This window comes from Aspergillus undulatus (assembly GCF_047715775.1).
Source record: "Aspergillus undulatus strain CBS 261.88 unplaced genomic scaffold BDV17scaffold_92, whole genome shotgun sequence".
Classification (NCBI taxonomy): Eukaryota; Fungi; Ascomycota; class Eurotiomycetes; order Eurotiales; family Aspergillaceae; genus Aspergillus; species Aspergillus undulatus.
The window spans coordinates 22651-47776 of NW_027396696.1; the positions used below are offsets into that span (position 1 = coordinate 22651).

Sequence of the window (25126 nt, forward strand, 5' to 3'; positions counted from 1 at the left end):
GAAATCATTAATGTACATATTCCAAGACTCTAGATAATTTACACTGTAGCTGACCGCTACTTTGAGAGGAAGGCCTGGAACGCCTTATGTTCAATCACCACATTTCCAACGGCCTTGAGCCTCTTCCGCCCCTCCTTTTGCTTCTCTAGTAGCTTCCTTCGTCGACTAACATCACTGGCATGAAGCTTCGCCAGCACATCCTTTCGGTATGGCTTGACGGTTTCACGCGCCACAACTTTGCGCCCCGCCGCCGCCTGAATGATGACTTCAAAAAGCTGTCGGTCGACATGCTCTTTGAATTTAGTCACCCACTGCCTTCCCAGCCTGTCTACCTGGCTGTAATGGACGAGTCGAGCGACAGCATCAACAGGTTCTTTGTTGACGAGAAGTTGCAGCTTGACAATATGACTGGCCTGCCAGGCGGACTCCTCGTAGTCCAGAGACGCGTATCCTTTCGTACCACCCTTGAGCTTGCCGAAGAAATCATCGACCAGTTGCGCCAGGGGGAGCTCATACTTGAGAATAACCTGCGTTGACGTGAAGTACTCCAAGCTCTTCTGCACCCCGCGGTTCGCTTCGCATAGTTCGATGACTTTGCCGAGATACTCATCCGGGAAGGTCAGGGTCGCCAAAACGTACGGCTCATGCAGTTCCGCGACCTTCATGCGCACGGTATCCTCGTCGGGGAACTTGTTTGGGCTGTTGATGATCTCTTCTCTTCCATCTTTCCATACAACCTTGACCGGAACACTGGGTGGTGTAATGATAATACTAGCGCCATGCTCCTGGCGAAGGCGATCCTCAAACACCGAGCAGTGAAGAGTCCCGAGAAACCCAAGTCTGAAACCCGCCCCAAGAGCTTCCGAAGACTCCTTTTGCACAGTAATGCTTCGATCGTTGAGAACGAGCTGGTTGATACTGTCCTCCAGATGTTCGAAATGGTCCGCGTCGACGGGATACGCAGCGACGAAGACCATTGCCTTGGGCTCCTCAAATCCAGGCAAAGGCTTCACGAGCTTTTCGGAGCCCACCGTTGTGAAAGTATCGCCGATTTTAGCTTCCTTGCTCCGTTTCATGCCTGGGTTGAAGAAAATGTATCCGACTTGGCCTGCACGAAGTACTGTTTGCGGAGTTTCGAGCGGATACTGGATCCCAACTTCTCCCACGTAGTACTTGATTCCGGTTGCAAATGACACGACTTGCTGACCAGCCCGCAGTTCACCATCGAATACACGAACCAGACATATCACGCCTTTGTAAGCATCGTACCAAGAATCGACGAGCAACATGCGTAGAGGTTTTTTACAGTCGCCGACCGGGCTTTCTGTTGTCAACATATCGCAAAGCCGGAAGAGAAAACATAGGGGCTTACGCAGGAATTTTCTCCACCACTGTGGGAAGCAATTGTTCAACATTCAATCCTGTCTTCGCTGAGACAAGCACTGCATCGTCCGTATCAAGTTCGAATGACTGTTGCAGCTGGTCGAGAGCACGTTCCGGCTCGGCCGACGGTAGATCGACCTTGTTGATGACGGGAATCAGTTCCAATCCCTGGGCGAAAGCAAGATAGAAGTTGGCGACGGTCTGCGCTTGGATGCCTTGACTAGCATCAACCAAGAGCAGCGCCCCTCCACAACTCGCATAACTCCGCGACACTTCCGCGCGGAAGTCGACGTGGCCCGGGGTATCAACTAGATGCAGAAGATAGTCTTCCCCTTTATGGTTGTATATCATCGTACATGTCTGTGCTTTGACCGTTATTCCTCGTTCCCGTTCGACATCGAGTTTGTCTAGAATTTGCTTGTTCGATCCCGATTGAATCGTGCCGGTGAGTTCAAGGAGTCGGTCGGAGAGCGTACTCTTTCCATGGTCAACGTGGGCGACAATGCAGAAGTTTCGGTATCGTTCAATTGGAATCGCCGCTATTCGCGTTTCAAGGTCGGTCATATGAACTTTCGTCGGACCCCTTGAGGCATTGTATTGAGCAGTGGTGGTGAAAGACCGCGTTGCGAAGGAAGATCGGGGCGCCTTAAGAAGGCTGGACGCAGGCCATTGCGGAGCCGCGCTCAGCCATCTGGCTAACTGCAGGCATCCTCGCATTGGGAGTGCTGCAGGAGCATGGGAATGACGCTTGCTGGGCTGGTAGACAGGTGAGGTGAGGTGCGTGGTGGTCAGACACCGGAGATTGATCGGCAAAAAAGTTGGCTGCGGAGAAGTGACCAGTCCAGCGGCGCGGGCGGTCGACCAAATTGCCGCGGTGACTATCGCGAGTAAACAAACTCGACTTCTTCACTTCAATCTTGAACAGCACGCACATTCAAAGTATCTTACCTTCCTTGTCGCCATAAACTGTTGAACTCATATCCACCGTCATGTCAACGTCAAAAGACAAGTCCAAGGTTCACAAGCTGTCCTTGAAGGGTGAGTGCTCCTTCGTCCCCGCATCTTCAGAGTCTCACTAGCAACAGGATCGGGGAAGCTGGTGGCTGAATTTGTGAGTACGCCCCAATCAATCCATGCGAAATACTAATATGTACAGTTTGAATACTCTATCAACTCGATTTTGTAAGCTATAACCGGTCAGTTTTCGTACTCCAACTGTTAACCTCCAATTCCAGGTTCCAGCGAGGGGTTTATCCTCCGGAAGACTTCACAACGTAAGTCCCCTTTCCCGAGGCTCCTCATATTTCTCAGATCGCTGACTTATTTTTCAGTGTCAAGAAATATGGCTTGAATATGCTCGGTTAGTCTAGGCCCGCGATTCTCCCTCGATTCCCGCTGACCGACCCAGTTACTGCCGATGACCAGGTGAAAGCGTACATCAAGAAGATCATGTCTCAATTGAACAAGTGGATGATGGGCGGCAAGATCTCCAAGCTCGTCGTTGTTATCACAGACAAGGAAACCGGGGAACATGTGGAGCGATGGCAGTTTGACGTGGAAATCTTTGGAAAGAAGTCCAAGAGTCAATCGGCTCGCAAGACAGGGGATAAGGAGAACGATACACCGGGGTATGTCCTTCTCAAGCTGTCTTACTATTCTCTGGCTGATCTTCTCTTTTCCAGTGACGCCGACCAAGCTGCAGAACCGGTCGAGAAGACAGAGAAGCAAATCCAAGAAGAGATCCAGGCTATTTTCCGACAGATCACCGCGTCCGTTACATTCCTTCCCGTTTTGGACGGAGACTGCACATTCAACGTCCTCGTCTATGCGGATGCAGACTCGGATGTTCCGGTCGAGTGGGGTGACAGCGACGCCAAGGACATCAAGAACGCTGAGAAAGTTCAGCTCCGGAGCTTCAGCACAAATAATCACAGGGTAGAGACGATGGTCAGCTATCGCCTTGCCGATTGAGTGGAATAAATCAGGTCAGGCGTTGATCGGAGTCTCTTCATTACATATCTTGGGCACATGATGAATATCTACATTGCATTCATGATCATTTATAAACATCCATCTTCACCTACACCAAGGCAATTCCCCCTTCCTAGGAAACCACTCCATCCCATCCCAACAAACCAACTCCTCAACTACAGGCTCCAACCCAACACCAACCAACACCCCTCTCTCCATCCCCTCAACCCACCCCCTCTTCACCCTCTTCCCCCTCAACTCCTCCCCAACCCCATACCGATCCTTCCTCCAAAGCCCTATACCCCTCTTCTCCTCCCCCTCCATCAACTCCCTCAACGGACTAACCGCCTCTGGCGGGTTAATTCCAACAACAGCACCCATCCCGTCGAGCCCAACAGCTGGGAAATGACACTCCATGAACCGGTCGCGTTTGAATTCGTGCGTTACGACCGTTACTCTGCTCGGATATGTGCCCGTGAGCAGTCGGAAGCGGAGGAGCGAGAATAGCACGTTCTGGTAGGAATCTGTTGCGTAGGTCTCGGTCGTTATGTTTTTGGGGTCTATAGCTGCGTAGCCGAAGTAGTGGTTGCTTTTTGCTAGGCTCTGTGCGTTCGAAAATCAGCTTGGCTTGACTTGACTTGGTTACTTCTGTCGTCTTCTACATGATTCTAGACTTACCAAGTATGATTCGCCTTCTGTTATATCAGTAGTGGGCCGTTTCGTCGCTCCGCTGCGTTTAGATACCTTCGTCAGTTTATACAGTATACACGTCCTAAACACCCCATTCGCACTACATCACCAGGTAGGGTACTATTCAATCATAAACAGACCACATCAACCCAGTACACAATTTCGAGGAGTGGCATAGAAGACAAGACATACCCAGAAAAAACAAGCAATGCCTCCGGGTGCTCAGCCAGTAGCCGAATTCCCGCCTTGATATGTTCGATGAATGTCGGTGTTTCCCCGCGTTGAAAGGGCTCGATTAGCCTATGTAGCCGGGGCAAACAGAAAAATTTCGTTAGTAAATGATTTGCTACTAAGATAGTGCTTCAAGTGATTCTAATTGGAAATTGTTCTGGGCTTGTGGGTTGGGCTGGTTTGGTTGGTATATCTCTTACCATTCCTCTTCGGCGAGACCTCTGAATGGCTTAGTTGGTCCGCCGAGGTATATCGCGTGGCAGCAGACGATTATGAGATGGCATGGATTGGGCATATTGGCCTGTCTCCCCGGGCTTTTGGTATATTGATATTTGACAATTGTTGATGCGGTATGGTTTGTGGCCTGAAGAGGTTGAATTAAGGCTTCGCTGTGGGCCGCCGGGTGGTTCCGAAAGCCAATCTTACCTTGTAAAGTATATATAGCTGCATCATCCTCACAGAATATCTCGTACATGGTTATCTAGGCTGCGTATACGACGCCCTTACCTGGCGCTGTCCCTGATCAGCTCAGACGACATCCCCCAAAGCCATCCCTCCACCCGCTCCTCATACGTCCGTTTCACCCAGCCCATCCCAAATGTCTGCCCATCATCCACCCCCGGCTTCGCCTCCCCACAGTCCTCCGGATGAACACCACCTCTGTCTTCACACTCTTTCCCAACCGCTGCGACGACGGTCGTCGCAGTCCCCTGCTCAGCACTCTTGACTACCCTCACAACATCTGGGTTGCTCAGCAGCCCGTCCACAAAACCCCGGCCCACATGGCGCGATATATTCGTGTCAATTGCCCTGGGGTGCAGATTCGTCGCGTGCAGTCCCCGTCCACCATACCGACGGTCAATTTCATTCGCCATGTATATCCCTGCGAGCTTTGTGTTGTCCAGTCATAGTCTGTCTTTTGGAAATTGTAGTTCCAACCCTCGACCTCGATATTACCGGCTCGATGGGCTGAGCTCGAGACGACAACAACGCGGGAGTTGAATGTCGAGGACGCACTTCCCAACAAAGCTGGCTTGAGCAGTTTAAACAAAAGGAAATGACCAAGATAATTTGTCGCAAAATGCATTTCGTGCCTGCCCTGTCAACTGCAGCTTTTGCATACCCATCATCCCGGCAATATTGATTAGGATGTTCACCTGGCCCTTCGACGCCGCGAGGATCTCACTCGCTGCTTTGCGAACACTATGAAGCGAGGCTAGGTCCATCTCGACAAGTGAGACGCTACCTGTTCCCGTCTCGAGGACGCCGGCATCAGACAGGGCTTCCTTCCCCTTCAGGATGTCCCGGGCTGTAAGGAAGAGGGATCGCCCCGGTTGTTGATAAGGCGAGAGCAGTTTCGAGTCCGATTCCGGATGTTGCGCCGGTTATGACGATGAATTTTCCGGTCAGTTGGTCGGTGAGATTCTGGTCTTGGATTATTTGGAGCGCTGTTGGGCGGGCGTCGCCGGCGCCTTGGGGGTTGGCGTGTGCTGCTGCGTAGGGTGAGGGGGACATGGTCTGAGTGGAAGGAACTTGGAGGTATATAGTTCTCAAGGAAGCACGACGCATGTAATTGGAGAAGAAACTGCGATGACTCCTTTTATGGTGAATATAAGCTTCTTTATATCTCGCGCGGACATGGGCGGGGTTCGAGTCGGTATACTTCGATTTCTTTTGAAACTCTTATTCTGACCAATCGATTGACCCATTTCCTTGCGGAAGCGCCGGAGCATAGGCTTTTCACTTTAATAATCGGTAAACCTTTATCACCGAATTTGGTCAATTCCGTGCGGCAGCCGCAACTAGCCCGCAAGCAGGCCGCCGCCATCTTCCGCCGTCAACTTCAACTTTGAAGCCACCACTGTACTCCTCATGACAAACACCTGCAACCGTTATGGATCCCCCGACAGGTGAACCTAGCATCCCATTACGCCAAGTTTGTCGAAACTCAAATCGCGTAAGCGGAAATGTGACAGGCGCTCCCTAAGTGCTCCTTGTGTGCTCGGTAAGCCACTCTCTACTACACTGCTCCGCCGATACAATCAAACTCTGGCCATTAGGAAGAATATCAAATGTGATTACACCCGCTCAAGTTCAGAGTTTGGAGCATCTCCGCCAGCTTATGCACCTCCTGCGGCTCTGACAACGACCTCGCGACCCTTGTCGCTGTCCCTTCACGGTGACGATACCAGGCCAGCAGACCAACAGCTCAACCTCCAACACTCCTCTTCTTTGACCAACGTTTCTTAGCCATGGCACTCTGGAGCTCCCGCGCTCTATCTCCTTAATCCCGGATCATATCCTCCACATCCTCGGAGACCAGCAAAGTATCCGACAAACAGCCGATACATTCTTCGACAGCATCCACGTCTGGATGCCGTTCATATCCAAGAAACGGTTCTACGACATCCACCTCGCATATTTACCCTCAATCTCATTAAGCCCCGAGATTGCTCTTCCTCTCATAGCACAGAAGCTCATAATCTCCATTCCACCGGAAAATGGAAACCAGAACCCACGCACAGCGTTATACGACGCGACGAAACACTTTTACGTTGACATCGATAGGTTAGGTAGTTTGTCGATCCAAGATTTGCAGGCTAATATCATCATTGCGCTATATGAGCTCGGCCACGCTATCTACCCAACTGTCTATACTACCATCGGAACTTGTGCGAGATACGCGCAGGCCATGGGAATCGGGATCAATGCGAAGACGAGAGCGAGTATGAACACGCTGAGGGTTCTGACCAGCGTCGAAGCCGAGGAGCGGAGAAGAGCCTGGTGGGCTATTGTGATTCTGGATCGGTATCACCCCTCATCCTTCTCATCGGGGTTCCTGTATTCATTGAATTGGACACCTAGCTAAATGCACCAACCTGAAACAGATTTGTAACCATCGCCTCCACAGGCCGACCCCTCGCAACGGCTCACCCTGCCCTAGGTGACCTTCTGCCAGCCGATGATGAAGAATGGGATCATGGCGTATGCTCAAGCTATCTGTATCTTTTAGGTTGGGACGGTAAGCTCTAACCGGCACTAGATCATCAATCCGGCTTTACTATCGACAATCTCGAATCCAAAATCGACGCATATGAGCAAGTTCGCGCTTCCTAAGTCAAGCTGCGCGACTGCTAGGGCTAGTCTTGCAGTATTTGAGTGGCTGTCATTCTCCGGGATACGGACACTCTAAATCGACCACTAAGTACGCAAGCCATGAAATTGAGAGGAACGATGAAGATATGGGTGGTGATGCCGGCGAGCACGAGCACGAAGAGAGCAATATTATCCGTAACCAGCTCGACCAGACGCTGCAATCTATGCTATTCGCCGCGTACCAAGTTGACCAGCCCGATTATGATCAGATTGCGTTTACTTATAGGTTTGTAACCAGTAACCCTCCGGTATACATATTTGACATCACCTCCACTCCGCTGCATTTAAGGCCGGGAATGTGAGTTTGGAAAATCCCTTTTCCGGCCCAGAGACGAATATGTTATGCCATGCTCAATGCAATACACCCTTGCCAGCTCACAAAGCAAAAACATTCTGGGTACATGACTGACCATACATACTACACTACAGTACCTCATAGCCCTCTACAACCCCCACCTACACCTGCCAAACAATCCTCCTACATCAAACCCACCGCCAACAGCACCAGCGCCAACAACGGCAGCAACAGCACCAGCAGCAACCCAACTCGCCCAAGCCCGAGCCCACGAAATCGTATCGCAAATAATAGCCGAGATGCACACCAACCTCAGGGAGCAGAAATTCCCTTCCCTCGTTAGCCGTGATGTACAGGGATTGACGCCTTGGGGGGTCTACTTTGCGTACAGGGTTTGCCAGGTGCATTCTCAGGTTCATCATGGGCGCGCTTTGAAGACTATTGCGGGAGTGATTGTTGCAGACGCGGACGCGGAAGCTGGAACAAGGACAAGGGAGCTGACTAGCCCCGAAGTAGAAAACGTAATGGAGGTCCTTAAAGACCAGTTTAGGGTTCTCGGGAGGCGATGGGCGGTAGCGAGGGTTTATTTGGGGCTGCTTAATGCTGATGTTTGAGTTGGATTAGATCTACTTGAGAAGGGAGTTATTTCGTGAGTTAAGTAGGCTAGGTTAGGTTAGGGCTAGCGATGTTACAATCTATACTTACGCCATATAGATGAACTAATGACACTCTATGTATACGGTTCTTCCTCACTCTTGTCGCATATTACCGCCGTCATTGGAGAAAGCAGGCTGCGATGCAAATGTAAGAGCTCTAGGTTCCTAGCCAGATTATAGCGAGGGTCTTTTGTGACTGGCCCGAGAAAAGGATGGCGTCCCGGGATCCATTATGGTACGAAACGTCGTATAGGAGGGCGAACTCTGCGGACACGCAGCCGATGCTTGAGCATTACAAGCAGCGCATTGCGCATGGGGGTGAAGTCGTTCCAAGGGAATATTTTCTCGTGTCCACGGTTCAGCCCTTGCAATGCTGGGGGCCTCCGTGGGCGTTTATACGCTGCTGGGGGCGCGTTATCCTCACTCGAATCAAGGAACTCTGTTCAGAAAGCGCGTGCTGCAAGTTGGGGGAGGATTGATGACCGTGGGCAAAACAGGATAATTCTTATTATCGTTATAAATCTGGTCTATACAAGACAATCTAGGAGACATCACTGGCTTAGCCGACGCAGCTTTTGATCCTATACGTATCATGCCGTACCATACCAAGTAATCTTAACCAGAAGGACAAGACCTCCGTAGGCTTTATACATACCTACGCTAATCCAGCACTAACTCCTCCGACTCCAGCCCCGAATGGAAAACCGAGATCTCATCCCTAACAGAGAGTATAATGATTCCCTGGGGAGTAATAGCTACAGCCGGGCTCGTAATGGTACTATGCCACGGAGGGGGCACGAAGAAATGACGCGTGTAGGATGTCGCAGCTGCCAATGTTGACATCAAGGTTTCCAGGTCAACGGAGCAGACCCAGCCGCTGTTTTGCAGGAAGATCTGTCGTTTTCTGTACGCGCCGATGATATCTTTAGGTCTTTTATAGACCTGGTGTGGCATGGGATGAAGGCGGGGATGTTCGGAGGACAGGATTGAGTTTTGGTGTTAGCGTTTGCGGTTGGAGAAGAGAGTAATCTGGCGGGAAGTAGGCGCATTGCGTGGTAGGAATGTCCACTTGCAGCGTGACGTTTTCTACCTTGTTTAGTTCCGCTTAAGGCTGCGCTTGGCTGCGCCCGCGAAGAGACGAGGCATATGCTCTGGCACTGTGCTGGGGAGATGGCGTGGGTGATATCTAGGTCTGTTTCGGCATCGTTTCCCTCGCTGTTGCTACTGCTGGTGTTTATAGGAGAGGGTGGTAGTGCATGGGTCGTCCCGGATAAGAGGTCGAATGAGCTCCAACTGTAGATCTGGGCTTGATTCCCAACAAAAAGCAGCAAGATATCGTTATCTTGCGGGTGAATTGTCCACCTCCAGGATTTGTTGACTAAAGTAAAGCACTCTTTGACCAGCCGGCTAGACTTCAAATCCCAGAGAGTGTGATTCTCGTTCATGGGCACCAACAGCCTAGCTCTATCGGCGCCCGTCAGAATCTAGCGAGGTAAAGAACTCATAGTCTCATCCAGGATAGGCTCGCTGATTTCGAATGCTCCAGGCTGTTCTTGAGCGATCCGCCGGGCTACTAGTCGGCCGCCGCAATCCACACAGGCGAGTACATCTCCTGCTTGATTCCACAATAGAAGATCAATAGCCACGTTAGTGTGAGGACACAGCTCTTGTGCAAGATGTCCGATCTTGGTGCTATACGCCGCTATTGATCCATTCTCACGCCTGCAAAAGACGAAATCGCCATGGTGGTGAGGAACCACTGAAACAATCAACAAGTCCTCGGCCCATGTAAGTGTCTTCCTTATATCTGGTGCTTCCGAGGTACGTTCACTGATATAGACACTGGAACCATCCGACGCGCTGCGGTGAAGGAGGACGGACGGCTCCCAGACATTACAGCAGTTGCCACGGATATCGAAAAAGCACGTACAAGTGCTGTTGAATTAAGTGCACGGGTATTTTCCGGCTGTGAAAGATCTGCTTGAGCAGCTTTATGGTCTCGAGCTCATACAACTTGATGATGCCGTCCCCAGTCCCAGCAGATAGGACCGTGCCGTCGGGCAAGGCGATGAGCACGGTGGCATCCGTGTCTGCTGTGGCATGCACAACCTGCGTATCCGGGTCAAAGGTCATCGCCATGCCGTCCTGGAAACTAACCGCAGCCAGTTTGAGCTCGGGGCTTGGGTTAAAGATGAACGCAAGGACCAGGGGCTCGGTGTACGCGGTTCCTGACCGGTGGAACTGGACTTGATACTCGCAACCTTCTAGACTCCAGAAATTTAGAGGACGAACTCGGTAGACAAGGCCTAGCATGCCGGGAGTCGGAGAAATATCTGCATTAATGGGAGGTCGCCGATAGTGGTGCTCACACTGCTCCTCTTCGGCCCAGTCACTCCCGGTTTGTGGATGGTGTCCGCACAAGATGATCGGAGAAGTGGACTGTTGCGTAAGCTGCAAATGGAGACCGCTTTACCCTCTGGACACTGGACGGCCGGCCTCGGCGGAATTGGGGGAATTGGAGAGCATCACTGGAGAGATAGGCTAGGCAGATGTCTGCGATGCGGGCATGCTCGGCGGCCTCCTCCAGGGAGAACTGGTCTTTTGCGTCCTTTTAGAAGACGTACTCCCGGAGTGTCTGGTGTGCTGCCATGACGCGGGAACTGGCGTCCACAACGACCAGGTTGCCACAAATACTCCCCACTGTTCGGTCGGGCTGGCACACGGTCCCGCCAATGTCTATTTTCAGCGCCTCTTGCAGCTCCTCGACATACTGTGGTCGGAGAGCACACAGTGTCCAGCGGAAGATGCTTCGGGCAGCTTTTTCTGTCCCAGGAGCTGGCACGACCTTGTCCAGTATGAGAATAGAGGTGGCCAATCTCGTGTGGGACGGACGCGAGGATATCATGCACCTGCTCTACGCTGATTGCATCCATGATCTTCCTCACGACGAGGTACGTCCAGAGGAAATTACCATTGGATCTCGCAATGATCTCTTCTAAGTCCCTGCGTTCCTCATTGCTTTCCGCCAGGAAGTACGGCGAATGCACCTGGGTAAAAAGTCTGATATCACATAGCGAAGCATCCGGAGTGATGAAGTCAGACACTTTTGGTATGTTCTCACATGACATGAGCCGCTGTATGGACAAAGAACGGCTCCTGAAGGGAATTCGTAGTGAGAAGCTGTCTTGCAGTTTGACAAGGAATGGAAAGATAGTTTGGTGATTCTCACATTCGTCCATGGAATCAATGACCCAGTACGGAGTCTGACGCAGACAGGCTCGTAGGATACGCGAGGTAAAGAATGTGCGCCAAACAGTACAGTCTCAATTTCTTTCTTCAAGGTAATGGATAATGTGTGCGGTCATGATCGACTTGCCGGAGGCTGGCTGACCAGAGAGCCAAAAGCATCGGGGCGATTGGTCCTGAGTCATCCAGGCTAGAAATGATTTCTTTTCGGTCAGCCACAAACAGGAGCCAGCAGTTCGATGTTCGATCTTGTCCACGTAATCCGCTTCCGGGCTTTCTAAAAGGCCCAGATACCGAGACAAGGATCTCATCCGGTCTTCAAGATCCTGGGACCGCGAGGATGATTGGGGCACCTCGATGGACCTTATAGCCGTGATAAATGCATCCCTGAGCCCGCAGTAGTCGTGATCAGAGGGACTGTCGAATTTGCAGTAATCTGAATGGTTGGCGATCAAGTGGCCGATCTTCTCTCCCGGAAGGTCCAGGACAGCAAACGACTTTCCTACAATCATTCCGATAATAGTCCGCTCAGTCTCGAAAAATGACCACAGCTGGACACCCTGGTGGTCATCATTTCTTCCCCTTCATGGTGGTATGCTGCGTCTTGTGTGCCCGGCAAAGCCATAATGAAGGAGTAAAAAGCGTTTTGTGTTGGAAGCCGTCGGTGACCTTGGCTTAGGTGGATAAGCACCGCTCCTTCTTAAAGGACAAGGGCCCTTTGGCCCCGCCAGTCTGAGGCATACTGGCCATCCTGCAGGATATTCGCTTTGCCTTAGCCTGAAGTTGAAGAAGTGTCGGTTCCTTCCCGGGGTCAAATGAAATATATTTCGGGTTTTGGGAGCTCATGGAAACGCTGGAAGACATGAGTATGCCTCGAAGCTTGTGGGTAGTACAATCATAGCCTGATATATCTGTAGACAAGACCATTTTTTTTGTGAAAAAGACAGTATACGCAGACTGTCCTTAGAGATGCCGGTACTATAGAGAGAAGACGGAGGAGACGAAGAAGCTCCGAACTCCGGGGTCGGAGATAAACCAGATCAGGGATAGCGTGGCTTGGCAATGAGATAACCAGGCCCCGACTTTTTCCCCCAAATCCCACGTCACTCTGCCCTTCGCTGCTCCCTCTGGCGTTTGCCGTCTTCTATTCTCGAATATTGCTGGATCATCCTATGTTGGAGCTGTAAATTGCTACCCATCATGTCTAGCGCTGCTCCTTTCGCCTTGAAACAGGCTTCTCGAGCCTATGCGCGCCGTCTCTCTTCACAGTCCCTGCTCTCCCGCAGGGCGCTCGCCACCCCGGGCTACAGGACGTATGTCACCGAGACCAAGGCTGGAAATGCCCAGGTCTCGGTCGACACGGCAATCAAGCATGAGCAGAAGGAGTTCCTGAAGCAGACCGGCCTCAAGCCCGGAAACACCGAGCTTCCCGCCGCTGGCGTCTCCGGAGATGCCGCGATGAGCCCGGCCGCGGGCATCCTCAAACAGGCCACGATCATGGATGAAGGAACGCGACCGATCTACCTCGATGCGCAGGCGACCACTCCGACCGACCCTCGTGTTCTTGACGCTATGCTCCCGTATCTCACCGGCATCTACGGAAACCCGCACTCGCGGACCCACGCTTACGGTTGGGAATCGGAAAAGGCTGTCGAGCAGGCCCGTGGACATATTGCGAGCTTGATTGGGGCGGATGCGAAGGAGATTGTCTTCACGAGTGGTGCGACGGAGAGTAACAATATGAGTATCAAGGGTGTCGCGCGGTTCTTTGGCCGCTCCGGAAAGAAAAAGCACATTATCACTAGCCAGACGGAGCACAAGTGTGTCCTTGACAGCTGCCGGCATCTTCAGGACGAGGGCTTCGATGTCACATACCTGCCTGTCCAAAGCAACGGTTTGGTCAAGATCGAGGACTTGGAAGCTGCTCTGCGCCCGGATACTGCTCTCGTCAGTATCATGGCTGTCAACAACGAGATTGGTGTCGTCCAGCCTCTGGAAGAGATTGGAAAGCTCTGCCGCTCGAAGAAGGTGTTCTTCCACACCGATGCCGCCCAGGCTGTGGGCAAGATCCCGCTCGACGTCAACAAGATGAACATCGATCTGCTGTCCATCTCCAGCCACAAGATCTACGGCCCTAAGGGAATCGGCGCCTGCTACGTTCGTCGCCGACCTAGGGTCCGTCTCGAGCCTATCATCTCTGGTGGTGGGCAGGAGCGAGGTTTGCGCAGTGGTACTCTCGCTCCCCACCTTGTTGTTGGATTCGGTGAGGCTTGCCGTGTTGCGAAGCAAGATATGGAGGTAAGCGCCCCTAATCAAGTTTACTGTTTGGCGACGAAGATTATTCGCTTTGCAAAATACTAGAGAGGCCATTGGGGTAGCTACACGCTCCGCGTGTCCTGTGGTCATTGAAGAACATAGCAGGGGTGATGAGTCGCTCGTCCATGTTTCAAGCACACTTTGAAAGTCATAGCCATCGCTAACGAACATAATGTAGTACGACTCCAAATACGTCACCCGCCTCTCCAAGCGCCTCTCCGACGGCCTCCTGGCCATGGAGCACACCGCCCTAAACGGCGACCCCGAACGCCGCTACCCCGGCTGCGTGAACGTCTCCTTCGCCTACGTCGAAGGCGAGTCCCTCCTCATGGCCCTCAAGGACATCGCCCTGTCCTCCGGTAGTGCCTGTACCTCAGCCTCGCTGGAACCCAGCTACGTTCTCCGCGCGCTGGGAAGCAGCGACGAGAGCGCGCACAGCAGTATCCGTTTCGGTATTGGGCGGTTCACGACGGAAGCGGAGATTGATTACGTGCTTAAGGCTGTGCGCGAGCGAGTGGATTTCTTGCGTGAGTTGAGTCCGCTGTGGGAGCTTGTGCAGGAGGGTATTGATTTGAATACTATTGAGTGGAGTGGGCATTAAGAGGGCCGTTTATGGCGTGTCGAGGTGAGGTGAAAAGTACGTTGGGGTTGTTCTTTTTTTCCTCCTTTCTTTCTATAATTCGGTATCATATCTACACGGCGTTGGATTTTTCAAGGTTCAAGTTGTATCATATCATAAATGAACAGAACGACTCGACTGTCTTAATTCCCCTAAAGTGCTACTTTGTACTGAATATAGAATCCAGATATTATCCACGAAGACGGTAACATTCCCATGCCCATTCCCAATCCCACCGTCAAGCCCCTTGCCCAATGCACCTACCTACCCAATCTTCATCAGATAAAAACCCGCACCCCTCGGCGAATACCACATATGTCTGCTTCTCACCTGGAGCATTCCCTCGTCGACAAGCTTAACTTCAAATTCACCCACGGTGCCACTGGTACTCGCACTCGCAACGCCGGCTCCTACTACCTTCATCGCCTGGATCTCCAGTAGATATTCCATGGGCATAGATGGAATGCATTCGAAGTACTCCAGCTCGTCCATCATGCCAGACTCATCGCCAGAGATTTGGGCGAGGATTTCCGGAGGCGGGTTCATCTTCTCTAGACGACAAAATAGCGTCTCCCGGCTCGCTTGATCTTGTAGGACAGTTAGACCGGAGCAAGAGATCATGGTATAGAGTGCCGGTGCCGGGGGTAATAATAACTAGATCTCTCGGTTCGAGTCTCGCTGTCAGATTCGGAATCGGTGGCACCATCGAGGCCGGATATTTTAGTACTCCAGCTAGATAGCGGTGTCTCGCCAATGGGGGATAGCTCTGGAGGCGGCCACTGGACGTGCAGGATACGGACGAGGTTGCGAGTTGCGTGCTGGGACTGCGACTGTCAAGTGACCAGATTTCGTGGATGTGGTATTCACAGGTATTATTATTGGTGAGGGTAAAGGGCAATATGGTGGTTTCAGTTGCGAAGGCAATGCTGTTGGGAAGGATGGACTCTCGTGCGGCCGCGGGGGATTGAGGGGAATTTGTGATGTGCTGGAGATGATGAGAGGTGGTGGATGATGAGTGTATTGTTGCTCTTGGGTTTAATCTCGATTATGTTTATCTCTTGCTGGGTCTGCCTGGTTTCGTTGTTTTCGGACTTGCTTGTGCCGACTAAGTACACTCCGCTGTCTAAAGAGATGGGGTGGATGTCATGGTCCTTAAGGGACATCGGCAGTTCAAGGTCTGTATATCTATCATAAGGTCGATTTCAGCAAAGACTGAGGTCAAGCGCGCGGCCAAGGCAAACATAAGCGAACTGCGAGGGTGCTTGCTCGAGGAGTAGGAATCCCTGATCCCGCCCGAACGGGAGCAGTCGCGGATATGCCTGGTCATGAAAAAATATAGTGGCGTTGTATACCGCAGAGGTGAGTAAAAATGGTAACCTGATGCATCAAGGAGAAAAGAAGGATTATTCAACGGCCGTAGTCCCTATCCAATCCATCCGTATGAGACCCGAGCAGTGCCAGGAAGATAATAGCTCACCACTTGCACTTCATGAGATCCTCACTGACATATTCCAACTCAATTAGTTATTCACTTTTAGTCTTAACAGGGTAGGAGGGCTGAAATGCGGGGAGAACGAGATTCGAGGTTCAAATCGGCTAGCGAGATATGCTCTCCCTCTGGCGCGAACACTCCGGCTTTGTCGTCGAGCCGAGCCCACCGAATCCCCTTTGGCCAGTCGGTGGCCCAGACGGCAAAGTTCTTTCGATGACCGGATCAATTGAATGTCGGAGAGAATGTATGTGCAAGTAGAGGAATGCCACTGCACTGCTCTTTCCTGGTGGGCTGGGACCGTGGTCAACTCTATCGGAAAGTGAGTGGATGGGGCAAGGACCTAAGTCTTTGGACATTCGAATTTCCGAACCATAATCTTCAGCTTCGCCATCCGGTGATAATGTTTTGTGCCTGTACTTCCCAAACCGAGATGGTAATCCGTATCTAGCCCATCGCTTGATGCTCGCCTGCCATGCCCTGCAGACTCGCTCACAGCGGTAACAGGGACCAAATGAGATTGAGGCAGTCTTTGTTGAGAGGCTCGAGAATTATAATGCTGGTCTATAGCACTCGCTCTAAATGACGTTATGTTGCAAGAGATCATCGGGGATTTGCTTCATTAACAGATGGTCACAATTGCACCTTCCTCAATGGCCTGCTAGGGGGAGCGAAGGGGCCAACATCGGGCACTTGATTCTTTGATCTCATTACCGAAATACTTATAGCATGTCCTTATCGTTGCCAGTTCTTACAAAATACCAAAGTACATATGACGGATAGATGTAGATCGCCATTGATTAGGGCTGACTATTGGAAGACGAAGGTGTGCTCCGCCCTTGACAGTATCCGCGTCCGTCTTTTTCATGCTATTTCCAACTTGAACCTTTCAACAGCATCCATGTTTAGTAGCTAGACCGGCCCTTGCATGTAAAATCCGACGCTGACATTGCTTGACCTCCGACTCCGGAGCCGTTGCCATTCACGTGAATAGTACCATGGACGGCAGCAGTCCAGACCCACGGGATTTGCCTCACCGGAGACTCAACGGGGCGGCGTGAGTGAGAGCGAGAGAGGCTAAAGTCTCGCTTAAGGCTGGGCAGGCGAATCTGCACCCACAGCCTGCCTTCCGGTTCATTCTCTAGTCCTTGCGCTACCACTCAACGCCTGCACACCCCTTTCGCTTCCACCCAACGCCTTGCTGGTGTCTTCATGCATCTATACGATCTATACTTCGACTGTAACCAACGTCTGGAGTCCGGGGTAGCAAGTATCTACAAACAGTCAACTTCTCTGCGACTTCAACACCCAATATTCCATTCCAGTCCTTTCCCCATTCCCTCTCCCATAACTCCCTTCTCTTGACTACCGCTGCCCGTCACCTATATTGCACCCCTCTAAAAGACGATGGAGGCAAACGATCCCGTGCTCGCCTTCCTACTTGGCCCACCTGGTCAGAGTTCGCAACTGCTCCGATCTTTCTCTCTTTCCTCGGGCTTGCTCATTGCGAATCATGATCATTGGATAAGCCGGCTAATCTAATTCCTGTCTCCCGTTGCGGAGTTTACAAATGTCTCTTCCCGTCACTCTTTCTCCTTCTTTCAACTTTCAGTTCCTGAACCTTTCTCAGACTTCTATTAGCAAAACAAATTTGGGTGGCAAACCAGGTTCCTGTGTGCATCATCGTGCTTGCTGCTGCCTGCTTCTCCTGCAGCTTGTCCTACCTTGCTCCCGAGCTGCGTCAAGCATATTTCCACGCATTGCAAGCACCCTCGTATCGAGGTCTTCTTCCTTGCGGATTGCATTCCCTGTCGACCTTCGAGATTGACAAATAAGTCTTCTCGCCTCATACTTCCCCTCCATTGAGAGACGAGGCAGGAGTGCTCGGTTCACCACCGCAGAGGTCATCTGCGTACCTCTTTGTCCCATCTCACCTTTGTCGTTATCGTCTGGCCTGAACCGTCCATGACAGCCGTGAGGGCCTCAGTCCTCCAAGGCGTTTACCTTCTTTGTCTATCCAGCCGACAGCAAGGCTCCCGTTTGAAGAGAGCACGTGTCTGATAATATTTATACCGGGGCGGCAGTTTCCAGTCTCTCAATTGCACCTTTCCGCTTCCATACAACCACAATGCTTCCTCCGATTCCAATCCCAGCGGAGTACGGCATCTCGCCAGATACTGGCTTTCTCCCTTCAGAACCGCCCCTTGAGCAGCTACCGGATCGATATTACGCCAAGTGGGAATGGATCGCGTCTAACATCCAGTCGCTCCTGCTGAGCAGGAGGATCCGGCAGGCCGTTGATAATATGCCCATGCTCTCAACGTCGTATCTCGAGACCGAGCCAGAGTGGCGACGAGCGTATTCCATCTTGGGGTTCATTCTTCATGGCTACGTCTGGGGCGGATCCACACCAGCAGAGGTATTTCTTTCCTATACTTTACTGTATACTTGGGCTAATGAAACTAGAGAATTCCACCACAGCTGACGGTTCCACTTCTTGAAGTATGCGACCACCTCGACCTCCCTCCTGTCGCCACATACGCCGGTTTGGTTCTCTGGAACTTCAAGCCAATTTTTGAAGACGAACCTCTAGACGACTTGGACAACCTCTCCTGCATTAATACAATTACCGGCTCTCTGGACGAGCAATGGTTCTATCTCATATCAGTGGCCATTGAAGCCCGTGGTGGCCCGGCCATATCTCTGGTATTGCAAGCGGTCGCCGCCGCCCGGGCTGGCAATAGCCGCGTCGTGACAGAATACTTGCAGGCACTCGCAGAAATGATTGATGAAATTGGAGCTCTGCTGGAGAGAATGTACGAGCACAACGACCCTCATGTGTTCTACCACCGTATCCGACCGTACCTCGCCGGTAGCAAGAACATGGCCGATGCCGGCCTTCCGAACGGCCTGCTCTTTGATGATGGAAGACATGCAGAATACCGTCAGTATGGCGGCGGAAGCAACGCCCAAAGCTCCTTGATCCAATTTTTCGATATTGCTCTAGGTGTTGAACACCGTCCCACTGGTGAGACTCGGCCAGATTCGTCTGGCAGTAATGGGGTCGCGGCTGGTCCGCGTCACGGTTTCATTCAGGAGATGCGCTCCTACATGCCAGGCCCTCATCGACGATTCTTAGAGCACACCAGCGCCGTCGCCAACATCCGAGAATACGTGGAGGCACGCCGTTCTGACAAAGCCTTGTGTCTCGCATATGATGCGTGCTTATCAGTGCTCCGGTCAATGAGAACAAAACACATTCAAATGGTGTCGCGGTACATCATCAACCCATCGCAAAAGGCACAAGAACGGTCCACAGCTTCATCAACCTCGCGACAGTCCTCGACTCTCAACCTCGCGAGCGCGAGCGCCCGAAATGGCGAGAAGCCGGATAGAAGCAAACTGCGTGGTACAGGAGGCACGGCACTGATCCCGTTCCTCAAGCAGGCTCGAGACGAGACGGGAGAGCCAATGGTCGATGCGTGGGCACGTCGATTGTTGAAGACGAGGTCATCGGAACCGAGCTTTGCGTCATTGAGCAAACTGGACGAGCAGCCCGATGGTGATCTAAAAGTGGTTGGCCTGGCAGGGACATGGACAGCCGCCGACAGCGAGGGGGGAATATGTCATTGGTAGATGCACCGGGGCAATAATACCCGGTGTAGATTTGTTTTCACTTGGGCGATTCACGGCACTTATTTGTTTGAACGGAGTCCGAATAGTTAGCGATCACTCTTTTTCAATAGCTTAATAGCAGCTCATCTGATTCAGTCCTCGATTTGCTCCGTACTTACCGTACAAACGTATCCCAGCCCCGGCTTTCAGCCCCTGATGGTGGTTTCGACCCCGACCTGCACGGGGCCAACGCAGTTCCTCAGGAGATAGATCTCTCGCCTGGGCAGGCAGGTATCCTCGCCTGGCAAAGGCAAAAGCAAACATCAGACTGTTCCTGTTATCAGAGCCTGGACGTGAGAAATGCCGACATTCTAACAGCGGAGGTCTTATGACTCCACCTACCCAATGATATTCATCCCGGCCATTTCGTTCTGGGCTGCATTCGAATGGTTCATGCAAGGATGAGCCTGAGCCCGAGTCTGAATTCCCCGCATCTCACTCGAATTACCGGGGTAAGCCTAAGGAAGGTATCGCCGATCGGTTTGTTAATAGGCGATCCTTCCGACAGCGTCCAGGTAGGGTAGTGTTAGTCGTGTAGTAGGTACTCAAGTACTCGTCCAGCTATTTTGGCCACAAACCAAGCAGAATGGAATTGGCTAGAATCAGGTGCGTTCGTTTGCCCAGGAGCCTTGCGTTTCATGGATGTAGAGGTAACTGGTTGGTTGGTTGGTTGGTTGGTTACCTAGGAGCACCTACCTATAAGGCTCCGGCTGTCTACCTGTGTTGTCTTGTCCTATTAGATAATTATGTTTTACGGAGATCGCGCGCTCCCTTAGGCTGCCTTGGGAAGATAATTATGGGTAGGTCCTCTCTTCTCCGTCTCGTCGGGGTATGAGTAAGACAGACAGGTAGGACAATCCCACTCGCGTCGCATCGCATCAGAGCACATCACATCCAGGTGGTAATTGAGATTAGTATCGAGATCAGGCCCCAGAATCGATTCCACGTTGGTTGCACTGTGCAATTAATTGCGCATCTGGCTCGGCCGAGGGAGGTGGAGGTGGGTAAGGGAGCAAAGCACCCGACATAGAGGAGAGATAGAGGGGATAAGGCTGAGTGCTCAATTTACCTTTCTTTCTTTCTTCCTTTTATTTATTTAAATTTTTTTTTTTTTTTTTTTTTTTTTTTTTTTTTTTTTTTTTTCAGGAAGAGGGCAGGATGAATGAAGAACAAGAACTAATCTAACCGAGCTGAAGTCGAACACCAGGTGCACAGCCTCCAGAGCTGTTCCTAGCATGTCTCATCTCATCCCGACCTTGAGGTAACTTAGTGATGAGTGAGTCGTGCTGATGAGAGCATGGGTTGTGTCTAGGTAGGTACCTAGTCCCGATGCATCCGTTGTACATCGATTAGAAGTGTTTGAGCACAGACATTGTTAGGGAAGCTCTGGTTGCACGAGTACGAGATCTCGGGATGCACGGCGCGCCCATCGAACCCGAGCGGACGGATGAAATAGATGGCTGGAACCTTGTCGCCGGGACAGAGCTGAGATGAGCTGTCTACGAAGCAGTCAGTGAGGAGGGAGCGGTATCTCCACGACTCTTTCAGCTATGCGCAATGGCAGCCTCACGGTGGATATGCGCCATACTTCCACATGGCGGACTGAAGGCCTCGGCCGGGGTGAGCGGGACGGGAGATGGCTTGCCTTGCCTACCCTGCCTTGCTTACCCTAAGACGTAGTACGTCTCACGTCGTACGGACCCCAACAGCGTGGGCACTAGATGGTAGAGGAGGCATGGCATATTCCGGCTGAATGCTCTAGCCGACCCGGCCTGTAGCAACACTCATAGTGAGCCAGACAAGTACAGATTTCGTGAAGGCTGTGGGGTAAGTGAATGTTAGGGCTACTGTAACTTGGAATTTCCTTATCTGACCCAAGGATATCACGGTGAACCTGGTCGAGATCTCAGAATAACACAGTGAATCCTGTCCTTTCTTCCATAACCCCAGTAAACATCCAACTCAAGCCGTCAATCACCACGGAAAACCTTCACTAGACCATGGAGCTGGAGACGGGCATAAAAAGGCCGTCGCCCCTCGGCTTTCTCTGTTGAGATTCTACTTTCTTCAACACTCTCGGAGACTCTTCTTCGACCTCATTTCTTTGGAAGCTCGGAAGGCTCAGACACCGCGCGTCGATATGAAGTCCTCGTTAGTTCGAACGACTGAGGCAGTACACCTTCTCGCCGTTCTTCGGGATGTGACTACTCGGATTCCTGAGAGGGTTCGGAGATTAGTTCAAGTTTAGATCCGCGTCTACATTCCTGGTCAGTCGATGACTTCCATCTCCGACAGATCTTCCAAGCCCAAGCCCAAACCTGAACCCAACCCAAACCCACCATCTCATTCTTCGGAGTCTCAAGATCGAGCTTCAGCACCGTTATAGTGCTCCTGATCTATTCTATGACCCTCTTCAGCCGCAACATACAACATACAAGAGGCATACGCATAACATGAGAGGATGGTGTCCGTTGTAATTCCATGGTATCCATTCCTATGGAATACATGCAACCCTTTATCCTCTGTTAGCCTGTGAGGCTGAGATACGTGGCCGTGGATTGCTGAAGTTGAGGTAGGCCTAGCAATAGATATGTATGGAGTTTAATGGTGCGATACATGCCGAAAGATTCATTCTATCCATCGCCAAGCAAGAATACCGCGCTGACGATTAAAATCCGAATGGCTTTGCAGGAGGAATTGGAAAATCGGTTTCGGACTTCTCTGCGTCCTTTAGGCCGAATAGCGCAATACAGCATATCGGCGCTTCAAGCCAGTCTCCTCTGATCTACCGACACCACGGGGCAAGGTGGAAGTATACGGCGATATCATTGACGTTGATGACTACTTGGGGCCCCAGTGGGTACGCGAGAACATCGTAAGTACAGAAGCGCGCAGCGTTATTCCGATGCAAATCTTCTAATGACTATCTGCTTGGTATTTCCAGCTAAAGTTACATCGACAGCACAGCCGCCCATGAATGTCCCTGAATCCTTTGCCGTGGTTCCGCATGACTGGCAGCTGAAGGGCGCTCCTCAAATAAATTAAATTACCTGTGCAGGTCCGTCGGTCGAGGAGGTATATGCGCAGACGAGGTGGCTGGCTGGCTCTTGGAAGACGCTTCTAGCTATTCTAGCGATGTAGGCAGCCAGAAACGAGCATGGGTGCTTCTCTCTGGTGGTATGTTTTGGCCTCTTGCAGGCATGTCTACGAGGTCAGGTATGCCTTCTTGACCACCTACGACGTGACGACAGAATCTTCCCCCGCCAAGAGATGGTGCCATGACCAAACCTAATTAATCCAAAAGATGGCCGAAGCCTAAGCTGAACGTTTCTGGCATCTCCCAGGACCGACAAACGGCTCACTTTAGAGTCAACGTTGGTGGATATTTCCTCGACCCACCCATGTGGTCGACGCGGCCACCGGCCGCCTGCGGTCCACGGAGGTGATTGAAAATGGCGAACGTTGTCAAGCGCACCGGAACATGAACCGACGCTGTGTGGCACTTACCTACCTAACTGGATCGGACCCCGAGTTCACACAGGGACGAGTCTGTGCCTCTCAGCTCCGACCCCACCCCTCCTCTTCTACAGCGACAACTCAGACATGCACAGCGATTACTATCTGAGCTCCCCCCCCATGCGCAGAGGATCCTGCCGGGACGGCTGCAGCATGCGCGGCGTCTTACAGACATAACAATGATCAGAAACCCTCTATATCTGGCGCGAATACCAGATTTGGCGCAGATTACAATCGATCACCCATTCAAGGAAGGTCCCAAGGATAGACGTCCCGAGCAGGATAACGATCTGACCATCCTGAAACTCACCGAGGCTCAGATGTTTGATTCCAGAAATATCGAACTCCCCGTTTTGGAGGAGATCAAAACAGTTCATGGCACAATCGGATGCCTTGGGGGATACTAAACCAGGACGGTTATACAATGTCTTGAACAGGAAGTTATCCCCCGCCCGGGAGCGTTCTTGCGTTGGCTGCTGGATTAGTAGAAAAATCTAAGGTTCTTGAAAGATTCCTTTCTGTCGGTACCCAACTGGTAACCATAAATACTCATAGTCGCCGGTCTCCAGCAAAGACTGACAAGCTCCTCTGTCCGAAAAGCAACCAGCCCGAAAGCTTCCAACTATCGTCGAGTTCTATATGTATCGGCGCCGTCAGCGTGATACTAGAAGACCCGGGGTCACTAGGGCTACGTCGCTCCAGACAGCCCACATACCACAGCGTGGCACAGCAACCAAGCGGCAAGGCTCTGGTCTCTGTATGTGGTATTTTTTAGTATGGAAGGGGAGATGGTTCCTGACGCCATCCACCGCGGCGCCGAGTCGAACACTAGTACCGGACGAGCTTTGGTGAGGCCGGAGCGCTGTTCGTACTATCTCCCACACCTCAAGTGGCCGGGATAATTCGAGAGCTTTCAGATTCGTAACACCTCTCCTCATGACGATGGGTTATAGACGAACCTGATCCTGGCGTTGCTGCCTAGATGGGTTATGGAGCGAAAAATCCATCGGGAATCGCAGCCGTCGGGTGTACATGGATGAGTGAGGTGCCCTGCGCCTTGGAACAATTAATTAAAGAGGCTAATATCCATATAGACAGTGCCGTTGCGGCGAATTCGTTTAGCAGTGAGTGCTCGTGTGAGACTGCAGAGTAAACCTACCATTGTCAATACTCCATTCTCAATCGAGCAAGCCCCCCGACGGTGATATGTAGTTCTAGATCCAAACCAAGCGGATTTCATTGAAGCATCCTGCGCTCCATGGTTCAAGGAAGGATTCGCCTTACAGGAGACTGCTCTCTATCGCGAACCATCACTGTCGGTAGAAGATGTTATCACTATTGACGACTCTCAAAGCTTAAGAGAATGCCTTAAGCAGCAATTTTCTTGTCCACTTCTTTTTCAGTTGAGACTCCTACTCGCTTAATCAGTTCTCGCCAAATATCATGGGAGACATTTTGGGAGTTTATGCGGGATAACCCTTAGAAGTTAGTTAATGTGTATGATTACTCTATAAATGAGGAAGACAAAGGAAGACAAACGCGCTGAAAAGCGATCTATTGAAAAATGTCATCGAGCACTAGGGAAGGATCCGCGAACGGCATTGAACTGTCTTGATTGAGAACAGGATAGGCCATTATTGCCCACTCCCTAATATTGAGTCTGATTTAACCCAGCTAGCCTGGTACGTCTCTGCCTCATCCTGCTCATCTATCAATCTCTAATTGTGGACTAAGACTTTTATTAGAAAAACTGACTCTAGCTGGGTTAACTCATATAAAGAGTTCCTTCTTCTGAGTACTAGGGATCCTATATCTCCAATTCATGTTAACATTGATACAATACTCACGTGGTTGTATGTCCTTCATGGCCGCAAGATTGTTTA

At 51.4% G+C, this 25126-nt stretch overlaps 13 protein-coding genes across 13 annotated transcripts; 6 read left to right on the forward strand and 7 right to left on the reverse strand.

Annotated features, from left to right (window-relative positions):
* Nucleotides 1-21: 21 nt before the first annotated feature.
* BDV17DRAFT_277212 (GTPase GUF1) lies at nucleotides 22-2175 on the reverse strand. Its single transcript, XM_073759414.1, has 2 exons — nucleotides 1373-2175; nucleotides 22-1320 (listed from the first exon to the last, which is right to left on the reverse strand). Exons 1-2 carry the CDS (start codon nucleotides 2098-2100, stop codon nucleotides 57-59), a joined length of 1992 nt encoding a protein of 663 aa, XP_073610221.1. The 5' UTR covers nucleotides 2101-2175; the 3' UTR covers nucleotides 22-56.
* A 117-nt stretch (nucleotides 2176-2292) lies between these two features.
* BDV17DRAFT_244091 (spindle checkpoint protein MAD2) lies at nucleotides 2293-3407 on the forward strand. The gene is made up of 7 exons (XM_073756011.1): nucleotides 2293-2421; nucleotides 2469-2494; nucleotides 2540-2565; nucleotides 2619-2657; nucleotides 2715-2743; nucleotides 2792-3011; nucleotides 3066-3407. The coding sequence occupies exons 1-7, from the start codon at nucleotides 2373-2375 to the stop codon at nucleotides 3352-3354; spliced, it is 678 nt and encodes a 225-aa protein (XP_073610222.1). The 5' UTR covers nucleotides 2293-2372; the 3' UTR covers nucleotides 3355-3407.
* BDV17DRAFT_244112 (DUF218 domain protein) lies at nucleotides 3407-4577 on the reverse strand. Its single transcript, XM_073756012.1, has 4 exons — nucleotides 4476-4577; nucleotides 4237-4344; nucleotides 4033-4084; nucleotides 3407-3957 (listed from the first exon to the last, which is right to left on the reverse strand). Exons 1-4 carry the CDS (start codon nucleotides 4568-4570, stop codon nucleotides 3460-3462), a joined length of 753 nt encoding a protein of 250 aa, XP_073610223.1. The 5' UTR covers nucleotides 4571-4577; the 3' UTR covers nucleotides 3407-3459.
* Nucleotides 4578-4778: 201 nt separating this feature from the next.
* BDV17DRAFT_301853 (putative short-chain dehydrogenase/reductase) lies at nucleotides 4779-5790 on the reverse strand (the record flags this gene model as incomplete). Its single annotated transcript, XM_073764328.1, has 4 exons — nucleotides 4779-5165; nucleotides 5222-5374; nucleotides 5433-5567; nucleotides 5668-5790. The coding sequence occupies 4 exons, from the start codon at nucleotides 5788-5790 to the stop codon at nucleotides 4779-4781; spliced, it is 798 nt and encodes a 265-aa protein (XP_073610224.1).
* Nucleotides 5791-6370: 580 nt separating this feature from the next.
* On the forward strand, nucleotides 6371-7497 carry BDV17DRAFT_277218 (fungal specific transcription factor domain-containing protein). Its single transcript, XM_073759415.1, has 2 exons — nucleotides 6371-7083; nucleotides 7164-7497. Exons 1-2 carry the CDS (start codon nucleotides 6650-6652, stop codon nucleotides 7306-7308), a joined length of 579 nt encoding a protein of 192 aa, XP_073610225.1. The 5' UTR covers nucleotides 6371-6649; the 3' UTR covers nucleotides 7309-7497.
* Nucleotides 7498-8473: 976 nt separating this feature from the next.
* On the forward strand, nucleotides 8474-8929 carry BDV17DRAFT_244124 (uncharacterized protein). Its single transcript, XM_073756013.1, has one exon. It carries the CDS (start codon nucleotides 8595-8597, stop codon nucleotides 8859-8861), a length of 267 nt encoding a protein of 88 aa, XP_073610226.1. The 5' UTR covers nucleotides 8474-8594; the 3' UTR covers nucleotides 8862-8929.
* Nucleotides 8930-9042: 113 nt separating this feature from the next.
* Nucleotides 9043-10126, reverse strand: BDV17DRAFT_285448 (uncharacterized protein; the record flags this gene model as incomplete). The annotated part of the gene is made up of 4 exons (XM_073760712.1): nucleotides 9043-9305; nucleotides 9473-9844; nucleotides 9884-9955; nucleotides 10105-10126. The coding sequence occupies 4 exons, from the start codon at nucleotides 10124-10126 to the stop codon at nucleotides 9043-9045; spliced, it is 729 nt and encodes a 242-aa protein (XP_073610227.1).
* BDV17DRAFT_277222 (uncharacterized protein) lies at nucleotides 9899-11117 on the reverse strand. Its single transcript, XM_073759416.1, has one exon. The coding sequence runs from the start codon at nucleotides 10693-10695 to the stop codon at nucleotides 10276-10278; it is 420 nt and encodes a 139-aa protein (XP_073610228.1). The 5' UTR covers nucleotides 10696-11117; the 3' UTR covers nucleotides 9899-10275.
* Nucleotides 10994-11510, reverse strand: BDV17DRAFT_296404 (uncharacterized protein; the record flags this gene model as incomplete). The annotated part of the gene is made up of 2 exons (XM_073763284.1): nucleotides 10994-11227; nucleotides 11292-11510. 2 exons carry the CDS (start codon nucleotides 11508-11510, stop codon nucleotides 10994-10996), a joined length of 453 nt encoding a protein of 150 aa, XP_073610229.1.
* Nucleotides 11511-11931: 421 nt separating this feature from the next.
* Nucleotides 11932-12428, reverse strand: BDV17DRAFT_277224 (uncharacterized protein; the record flags this gene model as incomplete). Its single annotated transcript, XM_073759417.1, has 1 exon — nucleotides 11932-12428. A coding segment is annotated over exon 1 (174 nt), but the record flags the coding sequence as incomplete, so codon positions are not given.
* A 306-nt stretch (nucleotides 12429-12734) lies between these two features.
* Nucleotides 12735-14710, forward strand: BDV17DRAFT_277226 (IscS subfamily cysteine desulfurase). Its single transcript, XM_073759418.1, has 2 exons — nucleotides 12735-13926; nucleotides 14123-14710. Exons 1-2 carry the CDS (start codon nucleotides 12829-12831, stop codon nucleotides 14543-14545), a joined length of 1521 nt encoding a protein of 506 aa, XP_073610231.1. The 5' UTR covers nucleotides 12735-12828; the 3' UTR covers nucleotides 14546-14710.
* Nucleotides 14711-17520: 2810 nt separating this feature from the next.
* Nucleotides 17521-18030, forward strand: BDV17DRAFT_244143 (uncharacterized protein). Its single transcript, XM_073756014.1, has one exon. The coding sequence runs from the start codon at nucleotides 17623-17625 to the stop codon at nucleotides 17878-17880; it is 258 nt and encodes an 85-aa protein (XP_073610232.1). The 5' UTR covers nucleotides 17521-17622; the 3' UTR covers nucleotides 17881-18030.
* BDV17DRAFT_244149 (indoleamine 2,3-dioxygenase) lies at nucleotides 18031-19816 on the forward strand. The gene is made up of 2 exons (XM_073756015.1): nucleotides 18031-18471; nucleotides 18519-19816. The coding sequence occupies exons 1-2, from the start codon at nucleotides 18181-18183 to the stop codon at nucleotides 19686-19688; spliced, it is 1461 nt and encodes a 486-aa protein (XP_073610233.1). The 5' UTR covers nucleotides 18031-18180; the 3' UTR covers nucleotides 19689-19816.
* The last annotated feature ends 5310 nt before the right edge of the window (nucleotides 19817-25126 follow it).